The sequence below is a fragment of the Crinia signifera genome, chromosome 3 (genome assembly GCF_055691185.1).
Source record: "Crinia signifera chromosome 3, ASM5569118v1, whole genome shotgun sequence".
NCBI lineage: Eukaryota > Metazoa > Chordata > Amphibia > Anura > Myobatrachidae > Crinia > Crinia signifera.
In genome coordinates, this window is record NC_139219.1 from 38,098,633 (window position 1) to 38,121,441 (window position 22,809).

The following is a 22,809-nucleotide window of genomic DNA, read 5'->3' on the forward strand; positions in this document are numbered from 1 at the left end:
CCTCCTAAAAGTATTAAAGGAGTTCTGAAGCAGAAAAAAAACAAAACAGTTGTGAAACCAAAACATCAGAGGGTTGTTTTGGCCAAACCAAAATACAAAGCTACAGTAATACAGATTTAAAACCAAAACACGGGGTTCGTGCAAATCTCTAGTATTAATATAATAGCCAGAAATCAATTTTATTTTCATTAAAACTTTAATGAAAACAGCAACATATTAAACCAAAAGAGAAACGGTTTAAACAAAATAAAAATATTTTGTTTTAGAAGAAAGTTTATTTTTCTCCAACTCTTCACCGTTGTGAAGTAAAACCCTCTTTAACATAGTGCACTGTAGATGTGGGCAAGAACTTAAAAGCAGTGTTTGTGTATAACACTAAATATAATGTTACCATAGTAACATCCTAAGTGAAACAAATAATTATTCATCAGTTTCCTTATACGTAGGTCAAAATCTAAAAAGCAACACAAATGACCATACGTGTATATATTTTCCATTTATTTGGGAGCCTACATATCACTTTTATAGCACATACTGGGGGAAATTTACTAAGATGGGAATAAGACTTCACATGTGATTTTGTATGGGAAACCAATCAGATTGTACTTCTTATTTATTTAGCACCCTCTAGAACAGGGCTGGGCAACACCAGCCCTCCAGATGTTAGTGAACTACACATCCCAAGATGCATTGCATTAGTTTTGCTATGTGGCCATGCTGAAACTGATGCAAGGCATGATGGGATGTGTAGTTCATCAACATCTGGAGGGCCGGTGTTGCCCAGCCCTGCTCTAGAAGATAGTAGACAGGATCTGATTGGTTGCACATAGCAACATCACGTGATGTCTTATTCCCATGTTAGTAAATTTCCCCCACTGTTTTCTCAGTAAGAATGTGTTCTGACTACAGATCCAGAACTATGTCAAGTCTATTATCCTAAAAAGTACTGGAGCAGGTGATGATGACCACAACTACAGTCTGGCCTTCAGCAAGGTATAAAGGGGGTTATTCTGGTCTGTTCAAAAAGAAGTAATTTATAGGGAATTCTGTTGTAGAGAAGGACTTGGTGGTCATCATAGATGAAAAATTTGGTAATAATGCATACTGCTCAATTGCAGCAGCAAAAGCAAACAGGACACTGGCATGCATTAAAAGGGGAATGGATTCAAGGGATGCCAATGTGATAGTGTCTGGTTACATGGCATTGGTGAGATCAGGGCCGGCGCCACCACTAGGCAGGACTAGGCATTTGCCTAGGGCGCCGGCCACTGGAGGGCGGTACTGAGCCGCCGAGGTACCATAGAGAGGTACCAGAAAGCAGGGAGCAGGGAGCAGGTGAATCTGTAATCCTCCCTCTCCCCTCCCCGACCCCCATCCCACAGTTCTGGGCACCGCACCTTCCTGTATCTAATAAAAATTATTGTAACCCCCTGGATACTGCACTATGATCGCCTTTCATTGATATACCCTTATTCTAATTCCCAACGTGGGAGAAGGGGTATATAATTTCTTGTTGTTTTAGATATTCATCATCCCTGACCTACATCAGGATTGCTGTTTCCAAACAAGATATGTATTTCTTTAATCAATCACACAATTAGCGCTAAGTGGTGTCACTGTTTCCTGTTTATTTGTCACTGTTGTTTGAGTGTTCGTGTTGACAGAACACTTGGTGTACCCCACTGGCTGCATATATTGTGAGTGTCAGCGCCAGTCCCTGTACTTTAATTTTTTTTACACCGCACCTAAAGGACATAAATGAATTGGAACAGGTATAGAGAAGGGCGACTAAGCTAGTAAAAGGTTTCGAATCACTAGAATACAAAGATAGGCTAACCAGGCTGAATATGTTTTTACTGGAGAAATGGAGTTTGAGAGGTGATATGATTGGTATGTTCAAATACAGGATTGGGAATCATATGGAGATGATTGGTCACTAACAGGCCTATACTTACAGTAGGACATGCGGACATGTACTGAGGCACGAGGAAAATAAATTCCGTACTGAATGAAGATGAGGATTCTTCACCATTAGAGCAGTAACATTCTGGAACTCATTGCCGGTGGGCGTGATTACAGCAACTACTGTTAATGAATATAAATCAAAACTGGATAAATTTTTGGCCACTAAGGGAATCCTATAGATATGACTTACTCAAGTCAGTAGTTACAAGTTAGATAGGTTTTTTTCAGCCTTAATTACTATGTTACTATGTTACCGTACGTTCGCTTGGGAACTAATGTTTTGCATATGCGCAGCCACATTTCTGGGCATGTGCATACACCGGGGGCGTGCGGCCACGGCGAACAGACTATTTGCTGGGTGCATGCACCCAAGCCTGCAGCCGGGGTGCATGGGGAGGCGGCAGATAGTCGCGTCCATGGGAACGCCTAGTGTTTTATGGTTGTTCCCATGAAAACGCTGAGTGTTCCCATGGAGATCGTCTGGTGACGTGAGCACCGGGGGCGGGTATCTGACATTACCGGATGTCAGCTGCCCGCCCACTTCTTTCTGAATGCCCATCTAAGGTTTCCTCAGAGTAACCTTAGATATACGTGTGCCTTCCACATCATTCGATGGTCGGTGACCATCGAATGATTTGAGTGTTCCCCTACAGCCTGCAAATTAATGTTTATGTATGCAACCCGTGCGTACGAAAGCAGCGTGCGAGGGGGGTCGTGTGTATCAGCATTCGCAGGGCGGCATCTGGTGGACTCGCAAGGTTGCGAATTCGCAGCCTTGCGAATCAACCAGACAAGGTCCAAAGAATCCATTTTAACTCAATGGTGTTGTTCCCAAAAGTCACAAAATCTATATAATAAGTTGAAGAGTCTGTGTGCGTGTGTGTGTGTGTGTGTGTGTGCGTGTCCGGTGCATTGCGGACACACCGTGGCACTCAGAGCCCCCAAATTTGGCAACAAGGTACCTCTATACACGCTGGTCTGCACCTCGAAGCCGTTTTTGGGAAATTTCACTCAGAAATTTAAAAAACACCAAGATTCAATTTGCCTTGAATCAGGATCTGGAAAAAAAGATTGACGATCTGGGAAACAGATGATGACGGAACAACACCACACCTGAATTCATTGCTCCCATTGAAAAATAATGCAAACACATTTCAACATTATGGTGGAGGATTTCAACAATAAGGAATATTTGGGGATATACATATAACACACACACACACTATACTTGCATACCTCACCCTCTCCCTGGTAATGTGTGAACCTGTGGAGAAATACCCTTCTTATCAATTAACCAGCTCACAACAGGTGACAGTAATCAGACATTACCAGGGAAGTCCAGGAACAGAGCATTTTCTCCATGAAAGAGAGAGTCAGGTAGGCAAGTTTCACACACACATAACACACACAGTACACCACATACGCACACACAGCTAGGGTGACAAACTCATCCCTTTAATCTGGGACACATATTAATTACTCAGGTTCTGTGGCTGGCTTTCACCTGGTTTTAAACTACCACACTTCAAGACTCCATTTCACCTGGTTTTAAACTGCCACAGAACCGGTGTAATTAATATGTGTCCCGGATTAAAGGGATGAGTTGGTCACCCTACACACAGCACACCACACACATAGATACATAGCGCTCTACACACACTTATACATTAGTTAGATACACACAACACACCACATGCAGTACAACATACACCCACAAACACTGCAACACACACCCTAAAAGAGTACAACACTCACAAATACACGCACACACACTTAAATATTGCACACATACAGAAACACACAGAACACACACTTAGATATTGCGCAGATACACACAGCACACTACACACTACACACACATATATACATAGTGCATACATGCCGCACACAGACATCCATTCACCTCCTCCCTGACTCCGCTGCAGTCTGCAGAGTACAACAGCGGAGGCGGTGTATAGGGTTGCCACCTCATCCCTTTAAAACTGGAGACATATTAATTACACAGGTTCTGTGGCTGGCTCACTTCAAGACTCAATGTCAACTGTTTTTTTGTTTAAACAGCAATCAGACTTCATTCCAACTGTATTTTTTTTAATCAGCCACAGAACCTGTGTAATTAATATGTCTCCAGTTTTAAAGGGATGAGGTGGCAACCCTAGCGGTGTGTGACCCCCATCCAACCTCCAGACTGACCACAGGATGTAAACAGGAGTCGGGTCAGATGAATGTGACAGGTAGCAGGTGGGATGAATGTGACATGTAGTGTGACATAGAGGTGCATGTCCCTGCATCACCCCACCATCTCTGTCCCTGCATTACCCTGCCATCTCTGCCCTGCATCACCCAGCCATCTCTGTCCCTGCATCACCCAGCCATCTCTGTCCCTGCATCACCCAGCCATCTCTGTCCCTGCATCACCCCTCCATCTCTGTCCCTGCATCACCCCTCCATCTCTGTCCCTGCATCACCCCGTCATCTCTGTCCCTGCATCACCACGCCATCTCTGTCCCTGCATCACCACGCCATCTCTGTCCCTGCATCACCCCGCCATCTCTGCCCCTGTATCACCCCACCGTCTCTGTCCATGCGTCACCAAGCCATGTGGCATAATGTGAATTTTGGCTCAATCCAGGTGGCATAATGTGAATTTTGGCTCAATCCGGGTGGCATAATGTGAATTTTTGCTCAATCCGTGTGCCATAAAGTGAATTTTGCCACTTTCTGTGTCGCATAATGTGAATTTTGGCTCAATCCAGTTGGCATGATGTGAATTTGGGCTTATTCCAGGTGGCATGATGTCAATTTTGCCTCAATCCATGTTGCATAACATGAATTTTGGCTCAATTTATGTAGCATAATGGGAATTTTGGCTCTTTCCGGGTGGTATAATGTGATTTTTTTTTGCTCAATCTGTGTCGCATAAGGGGAATTTTGTCTATTTCTGCATGGCATAATAATTAAGGGGCAAGTGTAAGGGAGTCTACTACTGTTTTGCATAATGTGTATAAGGGGCATACAGCATGGTACACTACACTCAAGGACTTGCCCCCTTTTGAGAGGCAGCACCCTCTTTTTCTGGAGTGTGCACATAACTTCAGCCTTTAATTTCCCATACCTTACCATACCTCCACTTCAAAATTCCCACTTCGACCATTGCACACACATATTTATACGTAGCACACCTCACACACTTACACATTGGACAGATGCAACACATTACACCACACCACAGTACACACACCCACATACACTACAACACACACAAAAACAGTACAACGCACACAAACACACAAAAATAAATGCATCATAGGTGCTAAATCTCAGGAGTGGATGGGGAATTCATCAACACACACCAGCTATCAAGTCAGGAGTGGTGCGATTTAAACAACAACAATACCACACCTGATTTCATTGCTAGCATTGAGTATCAATGCAAACACATTCTAACATTATGGTGGAGGCTTTAATAAATTACAATCTTGAGCCATAAATGCAGCATAAGACAACATTTTACAGCAATTTTGGAAATTTAAAAAAACCAAGGTTGTCCCGGGCAACGCCGGGCGGGTCAGCTAGTGATAAATAAATAAAAAAAGATACTGAGCCATCCAGTCCAAGGGTAATACATTGCTATATTCAAATGGGACAAATCAAATCAAGTTTTCAGAAATGTATAGGAAATTGGCTAACATTCAGAAGCACTATCAGTTAGTCCTAAAACTATTAGTTTCTTTAAAAAAATGAAAGTATAACTCGCTACCTCCCCAATTGCACAGTAATTTCATGCTGTATAATATACCATAGCGTTTGGATGCAGTTTACTACCTGTTATTCAGTAGACTGGAGTTATCATTGTATACCAGTCACTAGACTACACACTGGGAATGCATACGGATAACCGGCGGTAGGGATGCCAGCATTCAGAATACAGCCTAACCCTGTTCCTCCCCTCCATGAACCTAATCCTTCCCACTAGAGCTTGAACCTAACCCCAGTACCAGCCACCTAAAACCCCCCCACCACCTACACCTAACCCTCCCCCCAGCCTAACGCTAACCCCAACAAATAAACCTAACCCCCTAATCACCAGTCTAACCATAACCCTCCCGTTTAAGTGCCAAGTCCTCGCTCCCCCGCTGCCCAATGTGCTTAAACAAAACTTGGCATTTCGCTTACTGCCAATGTCTACCAATTGGTATAATTTGTAAAGCACAAAACCTGTCTGAGTTACTGATGCTGAACCGGCACTGATATCCTTTCATTCATTTATGTGGTTATTTCCAAAACTGATACGAAGTATGGCCGTACATGTTATTTTCTTCTTACAAACACAAATGCACCTACATCCACAAACAGTCTGGCTATTGGCATCTTCTGAGAATTACATAGACCGAGTGCATGTGACCAGCAAGGTCTGTGTTATGGTGATAAGTTCCTGCCTGTCTAACGCTGAGTAATGTTGGCTTTCAGAGAACATCTGAACTATGGCACACATCTTACTTCTTTGTTTATCATTGTTAACCTGCCCTGTGCTATGGGGAATGTTGAGTGCGAGGCTCTCCAGCCAACTGTGAAAGGCTTTACTGAAACAACATCATATTAAAGTGGCACACAGTGGGCTGAACCAGTATGCAGAATATGAACTTGCTGGGAACCAGTGTTATAGCCAAAGCATCATCTAATGTAATACTGTAGGCTGGCTCCTAATATTCATAAGGCTGGCTGCTCCTTTTCAGGCTACACTGTTGTGCACATACTTTACACTACAAAATGAATGCCTCACAGTAAGGAAAAGAGTTCCAATACAGAGAACATATCACACAGCATTGAGTATGGTTACTAAGACAACAACAAACTTGCCATGACCAAACTGCTAGTTCACCAAACTTATTATTTAACCAGGGTTACCTACCCTCCCAAAATGGCTGGGAGGCTCCAGGAAAATCGGTTCCGCCTGGTGGCCGTGGGACCAAAGAATCCGGATCGCGCCATTGTAACCCTGTCCACTGCTGTGCAATGCTTGTAATACCAGCATTGCATGGTGGGGGGTGTGGCCATAATGATGTGATCACACTGACCATGCCCCCAAACAAAGCATTTCATTCATAGCCCCGCCCCACCTGCCCCTTTTGCATCACGCCCCCCCTCCGTGCTACACGAAGCTTGCTTGTTTACTAGGTAATTATCAATCTGAACCACATTTTAAGTATAAATATGAATACAACACACCCAACACATAGGCATGGTAAACAAACCACACATAGTCGAAATGCACGTCCAGTTACATATGGTAGACTAACCATACTGTCCCTTTAAACCAGGACCCTAACCAATTACACAGGTTCAGTGGCTGGCTGATGTCCAGTCTCCATTTCATCTGGTTTTAATCCGCCACAGATCCTGTATCCTCCATGAGTATCCTGATTTAGCGATGTAATGTAAACCTAAGTTATGGTAAAGTGGTTCCAGTCAGTACATTTGTTGGACCACCACACAACCCCTGGTATCTGTTATCACATCTATTCATAAATGCAAGAACGCTGTGTCTAAATATAGCAAAAAGGTGAATTCTATTTAGCACTGAAAGCATAGCTGGTAGAACCATTGACAAGATAGTTACCTGCTTTACTATATTACAAAGCTCTGAATACCCCCTAGCATACTGTACCACCTATATACAGTATCTGTATGCTGTCTAGTACTGGACTCTGTGTGGCGCTAGCCCTGTGTCTCCCTTGCACAGGTTTACACTAACAGGGGTGACAGGTGTGGTACAGTACATCCCTGCAAAAGCCAATCCAATCTTTTTCTCTATTTTTCATCAGATTCGGTCTTCCCCTGCACTCTGTAGCAAACATACGAGAAGCAGAAGTATCTGACAGCTGTTTACTATAGATTCTGATATAATTATCTGTATCAAATTTACCATGCACACATAATCCTAATTATTATTTATAGAGTGTATAGAGGTAAGACACTGATGACTGAGGTTTCCAAGTGGATTATATATTCTAAGAGATGTATGATGATTGCAGGCTATTACTGTACATATTGTACTGCATATAAAATACCTTGTTTCACACTACTGCTCTGTTATGGGTGATTAACATATGCATACCTCCCAACGTTAGTCTTCATAGAATCAGGATCTGTCTGAAAATGGGGTGGAGCCACAAATGGGGTGGAGCCATGGGTGAGTGGATGTGGCATTGGGTGGAGTGGAGAGTGGTAGCCTGGCGTGACCCAATGTTTATTTGCCAGTACAAGAAAGATATACAGTATATCTAAATCTTAGGGCTCTATCCAATTAGCTGCGATGATCTTGGGGGTGTGAGACACCTTCATGGCATCCTGAACAAACACAAAAGTGCAAATTTTGTGAAAAATCAGGCTTAAACAAACCCACAACGGGTGCAAGATCGGTGCCACTGTACACTTCGCAAGCAATTGGGTTGAGCCCTTATTGAAATATTACATATGCAATCGTCTTTACTGTGAGTGTTCTCAGGAGGGTGAGCAGTATGAGACACAAAAGCTTTTGATAAAAGTTAGGTTTTAATAAACACAGACATTTACACTTAGGATTACCCCAGAAAAAAGTGTCTTCTCTTTCCTATAGTTTACAGCTCACCAAACTTCCCAACATACAGTACTAACCCTGACCCCCTTGAAGCACACCCAACTATGGGTATGCAGAGTCAAATGCATTGTGATCATACTGTACCTGCCCAGAAAGGCAGAACGGGGGTGTGAATGGGCATCCCCATGTACAATACGTACATTCATTAAGGGCGTGTCCATGCAAATGAGGCCCCCGCTGACCTGTTAGATGTACCTTCGTACCTACAATAAAGCATGTTCAAGTAGACGCTGATGATGATGAGAATGTCTTACAGTAAACAAAGTGCATCTGATGCCAATACAGAGGTGTATGTACTGTATCTCAGGATGCACACAGCTCTGCATACAGTATGCAAAATGTTATGCTATTTTTCCCCAAGCACTTTTCTTTATAGTAATTTACACCCATATAACATCTAACTCTATATAAATACACTGTAGTGAGATAAGTCACACCCCCCTCAAAAAGTATTTTGTTCAATGGTTTGTGAAAGGCAATAAATGGCCATACAGGCACACAGGGCTGCAACTATGGATGGCAAAGTGATGGCCAGATGCAGGGCCTAGGGGATGAAACCATTGCTCCTCTCAAGGCACCACCATTTTGTACCCTGTACAACACCCTGCAACCAGTGACATGTGATGGAGGCTGTGAACAGAGAGGCACTGTCACATGCACCACTGCAACCCCACCTGCCGACACCTGAACCCCCGCCTCCTAACCCTACGGCTGCTGCCCCCCCTTCCCCCCCGGGAAAAAGATGAAATAAACACAAAACTCACCAGGTGCACCAGGGGAGAGCCGCGGCACAGCGGACAGGAAGCCGAACATGGGGACGGGTTACCCGAGACACAGGGAAGAGGGAGCCGGGATACAGGTGAAAGAGGAGGGGAGAGCCAGATAATAGCAGCATTTCCACAAGCTTAATTGACAAAGGGCTGTTGTGATTGGACAGCAGCTGGATCTGAAGTCCAATCGCAGCAGCCCCTGTCAATGAAGCACTTCTAGAAGTGCCCCTTTTGCTATTATTTTTAGTGCCCCCCCCCCCCACTTGCTTCTTCACCTTACACTTGTAAGTTGGCCCCTTACACTTGTAAGTTGTCTCACGGTGCCTCACAAACTATTTTAAATATTACAAGTTGCTAAAATAATATAAAGAAAATCCTTATGACACAGAAAATGTGTCTTAGGTATATTCTTTATATTATTTTAAACAAAATTACAGGGGAAGCACTGCCTCCCTTGACTGAACGTCCTTGCCTGCAACCTAGAGCGTTGGTTGCCCCACAGAACCACCTAAAAGAATGGGTAGGATGCTCTGGGTGCTTTGCTCCTTCCTGATGCCGACCGTGATAAAATGGAGAGTAACAAACCGCCTGCCGATCAGCTACTAACTGACATGGTACAGGCTGGGTTTGAAAAATGACAGGTAGGAGCTTATTGGCTGTTTGTTAATCAATCTCCATTTTATCACTTTTGAAGCTTGATACATCTGGCCTCCTACAGTATGTGGTGATGGAAATGTTTGCAGCCAAATACAATAATGTACATTTCTTTTTTAAGTCATTTTCCATATCCATCATTGCCTGGATGTGTAAATAACTTGCTTCTGTTTTGGAATCATACTGTTCCATTTTTACTTTTAGAAGCAGAACAGTCCCTTCCTCCTGTGTACAGTACGTCAGGGTGCCATCATTCAGAGTATACTTTTATCCTGTCTGAAGCATTACTGTGTTGTGCCTTCCACATAGAATTCATTTGTTTTTAAAAGGCGACTGATACATGACAGAAAACAGGTAACAGGAATAAACTTTGTAATCTTCTAATCTTTACATTCTTTCCACTTGCATATTCTGTCAATCAAGGAAACTGTGGTGGAAAGGAATCCTGGAATGCTCACCCTAATTATACACATATCAAGAGGTGCCATAATGCTGGGACTTGTAGTTCTACAAAGAAAGAGAAATACAGTGCTGAGAACTGTCTGCTAAATGGGGGCAGACATTTTATGGTGGTCCTCATAGCAGAAGAAGGGAGCCGGGACCAGCGCGTACTGAAGACAGGTAAAGACTGCGGGGGATGGCGGCAGGGCGGCGGGATGTAACTATAGCACTGCAGCCCCCGGCGCCCGCAAATGCATAGTGCCCCCCCGCGGTCGCGGGGGCTGCGGTGCTATAGTTATGCCCCTGGAATAGACGCTGTGTGCATGTGCACAGAGCCGTCCAGTGTGTATGGGTCAGCGATGAGTGGTGAGCGCTAATGTGCGCTCCCGCATCATCGCTGGCCCGGATGCTCATCTGCTGCTATTACAGCAAATGAGCAATGGAGTGGACTGCTTTCCATAGCGTCCTGCTATGGAAAGTCGTCCCACTCCCGGGAAAATCGCTAAAACTGTGGAATACCGCTCAGTGTGTATGCACTGAGCAATTTCAGCCAAGCGATTTTCCCCATCATCGTTGTCCATACATGCTGGGTATAACCGTCCAGTGTGTATGGTCCTTAAGAATGATGGAAACTGCTTTCTTTGGCCTGAGATCTTCTGAAGACTGTATGATACCAAATGATTTCACTTTGCTTAAAGTGCATTTTTAGCTTGTTAGGCTTTTTTCCTTTGAAGAAAAGCTTGGAAATTGGTTGCGGTATAAACATTTAACAGAATGTCAACACCATAATGAAGACAGGCGGCAGTGCATTTTACCATTGAGTAGTTAACTAACCCTTACCACATTGCATTCCCTGCTCTGGAGGATCTCTCCGCCACCTCCGCGCTGGTCCCCGCAACCCCCCATAATCCTGCCCATCTCCCTGAAGTGGAGATGGGCAGGGATTCTGCCACCCACCGCGGGGGATGTGCGTGCGTGTGAGACACTTGCGCATCCCCGTCAGGTGGAGCACCTCTCCGACAGCTCTTGCCAGCGGATGTGATCTGGCGTGGGCTGTGAGAGGCATCTTCAGTAGATGAGTATGCAAACGCATGCTGGATAAATCTAGTAATATTGCAGGGCAGATCGCTCAGTACACAGCGCTGACACATTGCTGAATGCTGAGCGTTCTGAGGGATCTAGCATCACTCAGAACGCTCAGCAAATCTCTTTGTGTGTAGGCCCCTTTAGAAGGAGAAAAATTTTACTGTAAAATTGGACTTTGAAGCAAACTTGTGACCGGGAGCAGCATATGAATAGGAGTCTTCACGGAACACTTGTTTTTATGGGACTTGGCAGCAAAAAGGGGGAATTTACTGAGAAACACGAAGCAAAGAAAATTGCGGCTTCCATGACTGTCATACCTTCCTGCATTTCTACACAAGGCGTTACTGTACTAGAATTCACATATTCTGATTGCATTTCAATTGACAATGTCATACTAGTATACTACGATACATTGATTTGAAAGACGTTGCTTGTAGCAGGACTTTGGTGTTCTGCTGCTGGCAATATTCTGCTTAGCCATTAAATACATTACTTCTGTATCACTTTTGTCGCATCCAGCTCTAAGCCATACTTGCCGACTTTCTGGCTGCCCCCATCAGGAGAGGACAGCCAGCTCAGTGAGGCAGGGGGCGGGGTCATCGCCGGGAGCGAAAATGGGCGGTGCGGGGCCACGGACAGGCTGACCTGTTTGAGGGAATGGCTAGAGTGATCGCATCATTGTAGCCATGCCCCCTGCCGTGCAATGGTGGTATTTCAGGCATTGCACTGCGGGGGCAGAGCTAAGATTAAGCAATCACGTCATTTGACCCAGGAACCTCACCGCCGAGGGGCGGTTCACTGAAGACGGAGGGCTGTGCGGGAGGATTGCCCCTCTTTGTGTGGGGCCGGGAGGTGGACCCGATTTCCAGGACCCTCCAGGCCATTCTGGGATGGAAGGCAACCCTGCTCTAATCCTGTTTGTACATCTGTTTCATTACTCTCAGGTCTTTCTCGCCAACTCAGTCACGAGGAAACTAAACATCAAAAGCAAGCAATGTAAACCGTAACATGTAATGAGCAGAAACAAAGAATTCCAACTGTCTAACTACAAAAACTCTAGTTTGGAAAGTAGTAATTATGATGTTGTGCTCACATCAAGGTGACAAAAAGTGTTAACATTTGCTAAATTACAGCTTGACTCACACTGGCAGTAGTCCACCATGGGAAAGGGCCACATGGTGTGTACAAATAAAGAAGGAACGTTGAGCTGGCACAATGTGCTGGAACAACGGTTAGCACTAGCTGAGCTACGATTTCTGCAAAGTGGCTGAGATTGCTGCCAAGGCTGCACCTGCCAGGAGCTGACGGCAGCCTCTGCTGGAATTTGCTGCCAAGAAGACTGCCAGCAGCAAAGCAGGTAAGGTGAAGCATGCTCATTGACACGGAACAGGTTTTGCTACTCATACGATAAAACCAACAGTCCTTGACCTATTGAGATTTGAAGCACTGTTTGTGAATGACTTTATATTTTAAATGAAAAAGTTAGTAAGCCATTATGTCTATTGACAAAAACATTACAGGCTTTCAGTAGGAAAGATATTGAGATAAGTAGAAATGTTATGGAGGAAACCGTTTCTGTTGTTTATAAATAGCCCAACGAGGGTCAATGAAATCAGTAAAATGGCTACTGGTAAATAAAAACTTGCATTTACAATAAAGACATTAGGGGTAATTCAGACCCGATCACTGCTGGGTGATTTAGCAGAGGTCTGCGATAGCTGCCCAGACAGAGTGAAAACTCGCCCCTCGATAATGGCTTGCGAAAATCACACAGATTGGCGGCCAGCTGCAAATCCATACGCCACTCACTATCTAGTGATTTTCCCAGCATGTGCAGACTGTGTGTTACCCAGAACCTACTCTACCTGCGTGATAGAATCAGGCTGATCAGGGCCAGAGCTGATGTCACACACCCTCCCTGAAAACACCTGTGCATGCCCGTGTTTTTCCTGACACTCCCAGAAAAGGGCCGGGTGACACCCAGAAACACTGGCTTCCTGTCAATCTTGTAAGAGGCAGGGAGCAGCTTCCCTGCCTATCTCCACTTCAGGGAGACGGGCAGGGAGTGGGAGCAGCTGGTGGGGGCTGCGAGGGAGCTGCGGGGAGGTGCAGGGACCGGTGGCGGGCGGCTCAGATGGAATGGGGCGCCTCATGCTCGTGCGCTCCCTTCCGTCGGCTGGCGCGAGGCAGCGAATGTCAATTCTATCGCCAGGGGTAGCTCATTTGAGATCAGCTCCATCTGTACACTTGAATTGCTCTGTCAGGTGCCATCTTGTCGCTGCTTGTACACAAAACACTCAAATTCCCCCCATGGTGAGCAGCTTTGTTAGCCATATATATATATATATATATATATATATACAGGATTGTGTTAGAAAAAGGAAAGCCTTCACTTATACATTTGTGCATATTGAAATATGTATTTTATATATTCAATGTATTCAGTAAAGACATCTATGTGCTTTATTGAAAATTTATGGCATTGGCTCAAAAAAATCTTCAACACAGTCTCCATACCAGTGCCACCAAACCAAATGGATCAACATCTGTGGTTGACGACCATCTGTAAACTTTAACTTTCAGAGCACAATGAGAATTGGAAGTCTGGCCACACATCCAGAATGCTGACATATGTCTGTGTTTGACCAGTGTATGACAGATTTGGACACAATTTTACAGTACAGCTCTTTCATTAACCAACATCTGTCCACCTATTCCTTAAGTGATTGGCTGTTATTATTATTAGTGTCTGAGGTTCGCCAACAACTTGGAGTGCCATTGTAACCTACTTATGAGCAGTGAACCTATTTACCCCCCAGGTAAAATCTGACACGGTGTGAAGTCAGATGCAGTCTGTGAGACTGCACTGGCTTCACAGGGACTGGCAGTGGCTTCTTATTGGAAGTCCAAGGTGCCAGGCACTCAAGGCAGTCCCACTGGGCGGCGTTCCCTACCTCTGGGATGACCCAACGGGCTGCTGCGGGTTCAGCGCATGCGTAGTACTAAGGACGATACTGTGCATGTGCCGGACTCGGGACCGTGAATATGCCGAAGCAGCGCATAGACTGGGGGCCCGCACACGCGCAGTACTGAAGAGACTACTGTGCATGCACTGGTCACGTGACCACAATGAGGTTTAGGGCAAATAGCGGGGGCCAGCAGTCACTGGCGGAAGCGATGGGGACCAGTGGGCACCGGAGGTGGGTTCACCAGCGGAGGGGGGCCTGCATTGCAACAGCCTCCTTGTCCACAGAGATAAGAGCCGCCACTGTTTACTGTCTAGTCAGAGGTGGATCGTGGCTCTGAATTTTCGGATAATCAATGGGATCTCTCTAATAGTATCACAGCGGGGATTGGCTGCTGGTTGTAGCAGGTGCCACTTCCTCTTATATACCTATCATGTAATACATATATGCCCCCTTACCATCTCTATAATACCAGCACGTCCTATCCCATAGACAATAGCCATGGTCAGACCCATTCTTTCTTCTTGTCACAAACTATTTGTTGTGTCTGGAACCTGTAGTCTCAATTTATTGCAACTGGTGCATTGATGCAGGTTGGAAACCTTCATAGAGGCTTCGTAGGACCTGGCTGTTGGAACATAACAAATTAGGGGCCTGAGCAATAGAGCAGATGTAGCTTATTTAAGGATATCTGGAGCAGTATTTAAGGATATCTCACCAAGGCTTTGTGTTGGTGGCCTAGTCGTGGTCAGAAAGGAACAACGTTTCAGTAGTTCCTTATGGGGCAAAGGGGAATTTTGGTTTGCATGTACACTGTCTGCTTCCTATTATATTATTTTTGAATACCCAGAATTTAGAAATGTCTGTCTACCAGTGGCAGTTTTTACCTATGGGGTGCAAAGCTGCAGCCCCAAAGGTAAAATCCGCCACTGTGTGAAACCAGATGCACTGGCATCACTGTGACTGGCAGTGGCTTCTTATTGGAAGTCCGACCTGCCAGTCATCCAAGGCAGTCCCATTGGGAGGCGTTTCCTCCCGCTGGGATGCCTCTATGGGCTGCTGTGGCGGCAGCCCATAAAAACAGGTTCTACGCATGGGCAGTACTGAGGATGATACTGCGCATGCACCGAACCCAGGACTGTGAATATGCTTCTATGGACTGCTGCCGAAGCAGCCATAGAGGCTGGGGGTCAGCGCATGTGCATTACCAAAGAGGAGATTGCGCATATGCTGATCATGCGACTGCAGCGGGGGACAAGACCGGCAGCGGGAACCAGCATGCATCGGCGGCTGCGACCAGCGGGCACCGGTGGTGGGGTCCAGCAGCAGCGGAGGGGAGGTCCGGCATTGCAGAAGCCCCCCTTCGCCACAGAGGTAAGAGCCTACACTGCTTATGAGTGTAAAGTAAAACATACATTGCAAAGTAACACAGATAGCAGCCATCTGTGATAGATTATGTATAACCATAAAACGTCAAATAAAATTAATATAAAAGAGCAAAAATGTAACTTTAAACAGCCAAACTGATCTATGACTATGATGTATTACATAAGAATAAGTGATAAAGAGAAGTGATAAAGTGCCTGATACTTATCACTATGCAATCAGCTCCTACCTGTCCCTTTTTAAACCCAGCCTATAACTTAATAGTCAGGAGCTGATTGGTCCGTGATAAAGTACCAGGCACTTTATCACTTCTAATCCCTTATCACTGCTTCATACATCTACCTCTTATTCGCTATTATACAAAGGAAATGAGTATACAGTACCTGTCTTGTCTGGACTGAGCCTGTTAACATGCATTGGCAGATATATTTGGCAGATATATTTGGCCTTTTGCATGTTTGCTTATAAAGAAATAAAGTAATGGAGAGATTGTGGATTCAGCTGGCAGCAAGTGTGTTTGAAGACAAATGAGAACACAGTGCCAGACACGATTGTGTGATTCAGTGATCTATATCCCATTAATCAGTAACATAGCATACAGTATTGCTGTATAGTGGTAGATCTGCTTTGCGCAAGAAAGAGGTACGGAAGTGTCCTCATACCCCTAACCTGAATATGCCATGAGTACTGACTGATCTGATTTAAGGCACTTGTGTATCTGTGTGCATCGGAGTCTGCAGCTGTGAAAGAAGCAGAAAGAAACTTTTCATGAAAAAATCTGCAGCTGCTGCCTCGTGCACATTCAACCATGTTTGGCACAACTATAGCAATAGCATATGAGGACACATCTGTACACTGCGCAAAAATGGAAGGACCCGATCGCTGATCTGTAAAGCTGCAGATGACTCAAGTAGAAAACCTGCCCCCGTGCAGGGGTTAACGTGAGGGGGAACTGGGTGGAACTGAGTTCCACCTCTGCCACTGCCCTGAACAGTAATTGCAACACAAAAGTATGCCATTGTCGCCGCTGAAGTGAAGAAGAGCCACTAAGAGGAGCAGGCTCTGTGCTTGCTGAAGACAGGGTGAAAGGGGGCTGGGGAACTCAGAGGTGATGGAGCTGCTGGAGTGAATGAGACAGATTTGTATAAGCAGCACATCTGTGGATATTATGTGTATAAGGGGCATTACTGTGTGATTTAATATGAATCAAGGGCACTACATGTGGTGTAATGTGTATGTGATTGTGTTCTGCGTGCAGATTTCCAGGCACTGGTCTAGACTCTACCTTATGAGGGGGAGGGGGTTGAGGAGAGGGGGCAGTGTTAGGGGAAAGGAGTTCCACCACCTCTCCAGGACCACTTTAAACCCTGCCCCCGGTGTAATCTGCGGAAGAATTGCGACTTTATCACAGATCGCTAGTAGTTTGGGAACCACTGTCCAGGACCACTTTAAACCCTGCCCCCGGTGTAATCTGCGGAAGAATTGCGACTTTATCACAGATCGCTAGTAGTTTGGGAACCACTGTGCTAATGAAAGGCTGGACGCAAATCTGAATTAGTAACAAAGAAATCCCTATAACAGCTACTGTACATTACAGATAATGGGGGGGGGGGGGGTGTTAACTGTATTCCTGGGGGCAATCCAATTAGCCGGCCCAAGCAATGGCATATTAGGGATTTTGTTTCACCCACCTCAGGTCATGAAAACTCACCTAACTTGTGCTATTTTTAGGATAGCCAGAAGAAAAAAAAATTAGTGAAAAATATCACAAAAAACTTAAAGTTTTCAGCTCCAGATAACCTAATTGGATACCCCGCAATGGCTCGGTCCCCTCCAAGTAATGTCAGCATTTGAGAGTTCTTTCAGCTGAGAATTATATATAAGATTGTGTATATTTTCTATCACATGAAACGCAAAGGGCCGTGAAAAATTAATACTGTTTTATAAAGTTATATATAGTGTATTATAAACTTATTTATTTTTGTCCTCCATTGTCGTTTCAAAGGTTCTCCTAAATAAAAATTTTCTAACCTGCAACAACTTAGTTAATATAGCTGAAGGAAAAATTAATATGTAGCTAAAACCTCCTTAATATTTTATATTATAATTGTAGTCATGTACGTCACTCGCTAAATTTAAAAAATGTACTTTAACATAAACCCTATAATTAAGTCATGCTTTACTACACAACTGAAGTTTAGTTTTACACTTTCAAAGGGTCATCAAAAATTTTATTAATTTCAATAATAAAACACAGAAGAAAGAAAGTATTGCTACATGTTTTGGAGGTAAAAACATTCACCTCTAACTAGGCTTGTTTCAAGAAATACCTCACGGCAACTAGAAATGGGATACACTCATCACATTAAGACATCTTAATCCAGTGTTTCCTTCCTCACAAAAACCGAGCTCTCACATTTGTACGAGTGAACCCCTAATTTGTTTTCTAGTTTGTGATCTTTTTGGAGTGACACACCAGCCAGTGAAATATTGATCTGAATGTGACATATTCAGATTATATATATATATATATATATATATATATATATATATATATATATATATATATATATATATATATATTACTGGGGACATGATATTTTACTGGCACTACTGGGGAAATGATATATAACTCTCTCTACTGGGGACATGATATGTAACTGGCACTACTTAGGATATGATATTTAACTGTCTCTACTGGGGACATGATATGTAACTGGCACTACTGAGGATATGATATGTAACTGTCTCTACTGGGGACATGATATGTAACTGGCACTACTGAGGATATGATATGTAACTGTCTCTACTGGGGACATGATATGTAACTGGCACTACTGGGGACATGATACGTAACTGTCTCTACTGGGGACATGATACGTAACTGGCACTACTAGGGATATGATAAGTAACAGGCACTACTGAGGATATGATATGTAACTGTCTCTACTGGGGACATGATACGTAACTGGCACTACTAGGGATATGATAAGTAACAGGCACTACTGAGGATATGATATGTAACTGTCTGTACTGGGGACATGATATGTAACTGGCACTACTTAGGATATGATATGTAACTGTCTCTACTGGGGACATGATATGTAACTGGCACTACTGAGGATATGATATGTAACTGTCTCTACTGGGGACATGATATGTAACTGGCACTACTGGGGACATGATACGTAACTGTCTCTACTGGGGACATGATACGTAACTGGCACTACTAGGGATATGATAAGTAACAGGCACTACTGAGGATATGATATGTAACTGTCTGTACTGGGGACATGATATGTAACTGGCACTACTGAGGATATGATATGTAACTGTCTCTACTGGGGACATGATATGTAACTGGCACTACTGGGGACATGATACGTAACTGTCTCTACTGGGGACATGATACGTAACTGGCACTACTAGGGATATGATAAGTAACAGGCACTACTGAGGATATGATATGTAACTGTCTCTACTGGGGACATGATACGTAACTGGCACTACTAGGGATATGATAAGTAACAGGCACTACTGAGGATATGATATGTAACTGTCTGTACTGGGGACATGATATGTAACTGGCACTACTGAGGATATGATATGTAACAGGCACTACTGAGGATATGATATGTAACTGTCTCTACTGGGGACATGATATGTAACTGTCTCTACTGGGGACATGATATAACTGGCACTATATACAGTATGTGCAAAACAATAACTGCTTCAAATTCAGTGCCTGAGATAGTACACAAACTTTGTTTCATGTTTTTAAACCTTGTTTCATGGACATATAAAATACATTTGTGTGTATTTTATGTATTTGATGTTTATACAACATAAATGCATTTTGTGTTAACACATGGGTCCCAAATTCAACTTCAAGATACCTCATATAAATATAAAATAAAATGCCAAAATACAGAATAATCCATTATCCAAAATGCTTCTGGTCCCGAGCATTTCAGATAAGGGATACTCCACCTGTAGTGTGAAGGGGACCTGGGTCGCTTTTACCCGGGTTACGCATTCTCACTGCACAGCAACCTGGGTCCGACCCAGGATAAATCCTTCTTTTAACCCAGGTCAGATTGCTAGGTTGCTGGACAGGAAATTCTGCAAAAGGCCCTTTTACATTGCACAGTGACCCGGGTCAACCCGGCAACAACCCCGGTCGGACCTGGGTTATTTGCGCAGTCATGAGACTACTGAACAATAATTACTGGAGAGGGTCCAAAAACCCCAAGGCATTATACAACGATGATTCTAGTAAAGAATTAAACCATGAGAGATGTCCTTCTATTAAGGCCTGAGAAATCCTGTGGATAGGTTCGAAAGCTAAACCGCTGGGGCTTATATCAATTTTGTTAAGTTATCATCATCATATGAAGAAATCTATTGAAACATTAAATGGGTTACTAATAAAATAGTGTATTTTTTAGTTCTGTATGATAATCTAAATGACGTCAGAAAAACACAGCAGGGAAAATATTGAACACAGAAAAACTTGCTCAAAAAATGTCATTTCCAATATGCTGACCTTCAACTATGAGTCTGTCCCAGTATATCTTTCCAACCTGGTCCCCGCCCAGGAATATGAGATTGGTGAAGATCAGCAGAGCGGTGGAGACAGATGCCAGAGCAGCGTGCAGTTGGCGATAAGCCTTCGGTGACACATTCTGATTCTGTTAACACAAAAAAAAGAACAATGCAAAATTACTTTAACTGTTCATCAGTATTCCATACAGAAAAAATAATGGGATATACAGTAGTTTTGTACACAAGTGTGCGTAGAATTTCTAAACTCTTGTATCTACACAAGTTATTCCAAAAATTGTTTACTCACTCTTCATCCTTGTTGGTGGGATATGGACATCGACACTGCTTAACCCTTTGAGTGCCAAATAGGTGCCAAATAGGGGTGAAAATTGAGAAGCAAACTTTTTTTTTATTAACCCTTTGAATGCCAAAATTGCTGTGAGAGATCCTCAAAATATCTGTTAAAGAATGCCATCGTCACTCACAGTGACTGCTCTTTTGAGAATTAAAATTAATATTTTAACTAATTAATTGACTTGGGTATTTTTGCATTTATTTATACTAAAAGAACAGCCGCTGTGATGAGTGACGCTGGTGGTCTTTAACAGATATTTTGAGGATCGCTTACAGCAACGTTGGCACTCAGAGTGTTAAGATCCATCTTTTACAGATATGTTGTCATACAAGTTTGCTACTTTTTCCCCAATTTTGCGTTTTACCTTGCAAATAGTACTTAGGTACTTAGGATACATGATTTTTTTGAAAAACAATTTGGATAACATTGCAGATGAAGCACGGTGCCACTCACTTCACAGGGACATGTATTTTGCAAATTTTCCCATCAGTTTGTTACTTTACCCTTAATTTCGGCATTAAGAGGGTGATTCATGTGTGGTTGTATTTAACATAGCTTGGAAGCACCTGCGGCACAATCGGCAGCTGAGTAACCCTCAGGATATGCAGACTGACTGCCGAAGCTCTGTGGCTGAGGCCAGGAAATCTCAGTTGGAAAACGGACACCCTGGCCTTTGCAAACTGGAAGAACGGAAGCAAAACCTCTACGTTTTGCGAAATGGAGACCCTCGCTCACCACACATAGCTGCAGAAAGACCTGCCATCTGCAGCCACTTTGCGAACAATGACCCATGCGAGATACGGGTTCTGCTAACAATGGTACACTATGACTTTTTTGAATTAGCGGTGGGACCTGAATCAGTCCCACAGCATACTCATTAGGAAGGATTATGTTTTAAGTAGAGATGTGCGGCAGCCACTTTTTCGGGTTTTGGTTTTGGATCTGGATCTCCCTTCGTGTTTTGGATCTGGATAGGTTTTGGCAAAACCACCCTTGTGGGTTTTGGTTTTGGATCTGGATTTTTATGAAAAAATGCTAAAAATGGCTAAAATAACAGAATTTGGGCCTGTTTTTGCCCCTAAAGTATTATTGACCTCAATAACATTAGTTTCCACTCATTTCTAGTCAATTTTGATCACTTCACAGCTTACAAAATTGTTTTCATTTACTGTAGTTGGGCCAAAAGGGTATACCGAGGTAGCTGGATGACTGAGCTAAGCGACAGCAGTGGGCATCACATACATGTGGACCTTACACATCCAACCTGGCACATCTTGGAAGCAGAGCGGCACTGCAGGGGCAGACAGGGTGGCTAATAATTTATCCCAAAAAAGAGAAATGCTCCAAAGAGCAAAAAATACAAAGAGGTATCGGTCTTGTCATGACTGGTGGTAGCAGCTTCAGCACTTCTATCAGGTTGCTGATCTCCCACTATTTCCTCCTTCATCATCCTCCAAAAATGTGTTTTTATTTTATTTATTACTTCTATTTATTTTTCTTACTTTACACTGGACACAGCCTGTCACACTGGACACAGCCCCTTGGACCCTGCCCCTGGACACAGCCCCTGGACACTGGACACAGCCCGTCACCCTGGACACAGGACAATGGACACAGCCCATCACCCTGGACACAGCCTCTGGACACCCCCCCCCTGGACACAGCTCCTGTACACTGGACACAGCCGTCACACTGGACACTGCCCCTGGACCTTGCCCCTGGACACTGGACACAGCCCGTCACCCTGGACACAGCCCCTGGACAATGGACACAGCCCGTTACCCTGGACACAGCCCCTGTACACTGGACACAGCCCCTGTCACACTGGACACAGGCCCTGTCACACTGGACACAACCCCTGTACACAGCCCCTGTACACTGGACACTGCCCCTGGACACTGGACACAGCCCCTGTACACTGGACACAACCCCTGTACACTGGACACAAACCCTGTACACTGGACACAGACCCTGTCACACTGTACACAGGCCCTGTCACAC

The 22,809-nt window shown here is 44.1% G+C and overlaps 1 protein-coding gene across 3 annotated transcripts in view; it reads right to left on the bottom strand.

Annotated features, from left to right (window-relative positions):
- HHAT (hedgehog acyltransferase) overlaps positions 1-22,809 on the bottom strand; it is a 365,335-nt gene that overhangs the window by 82,799 nt on the left and 259,727 nt on the right. Inside the window, exons 10-11 of one of the 3 annotated variants that reach the window (XM_083175656.1) lie at positions 20,455-20,599; positions 16,140-16,648 (exon numbers count right to left, since the gene is read on the bottom strand). In XM_083175656.1, the coding sequence (XP_083031782.1) occupies positions 16,491-16,648; positions 20,455-20,599 (303 nt within the window). In that variant the 3' untranslated portion in view covers positions 16,140-16,490. Of the gene's footprint in view, positions 1-16,139; positions 16,649-20,454; positions 20,600-22,809 lie in introns of those variants that run through there. The other 2 variants (XM_083175654.1, XM_083175655.1) reach the window with 2 other exon arrangements.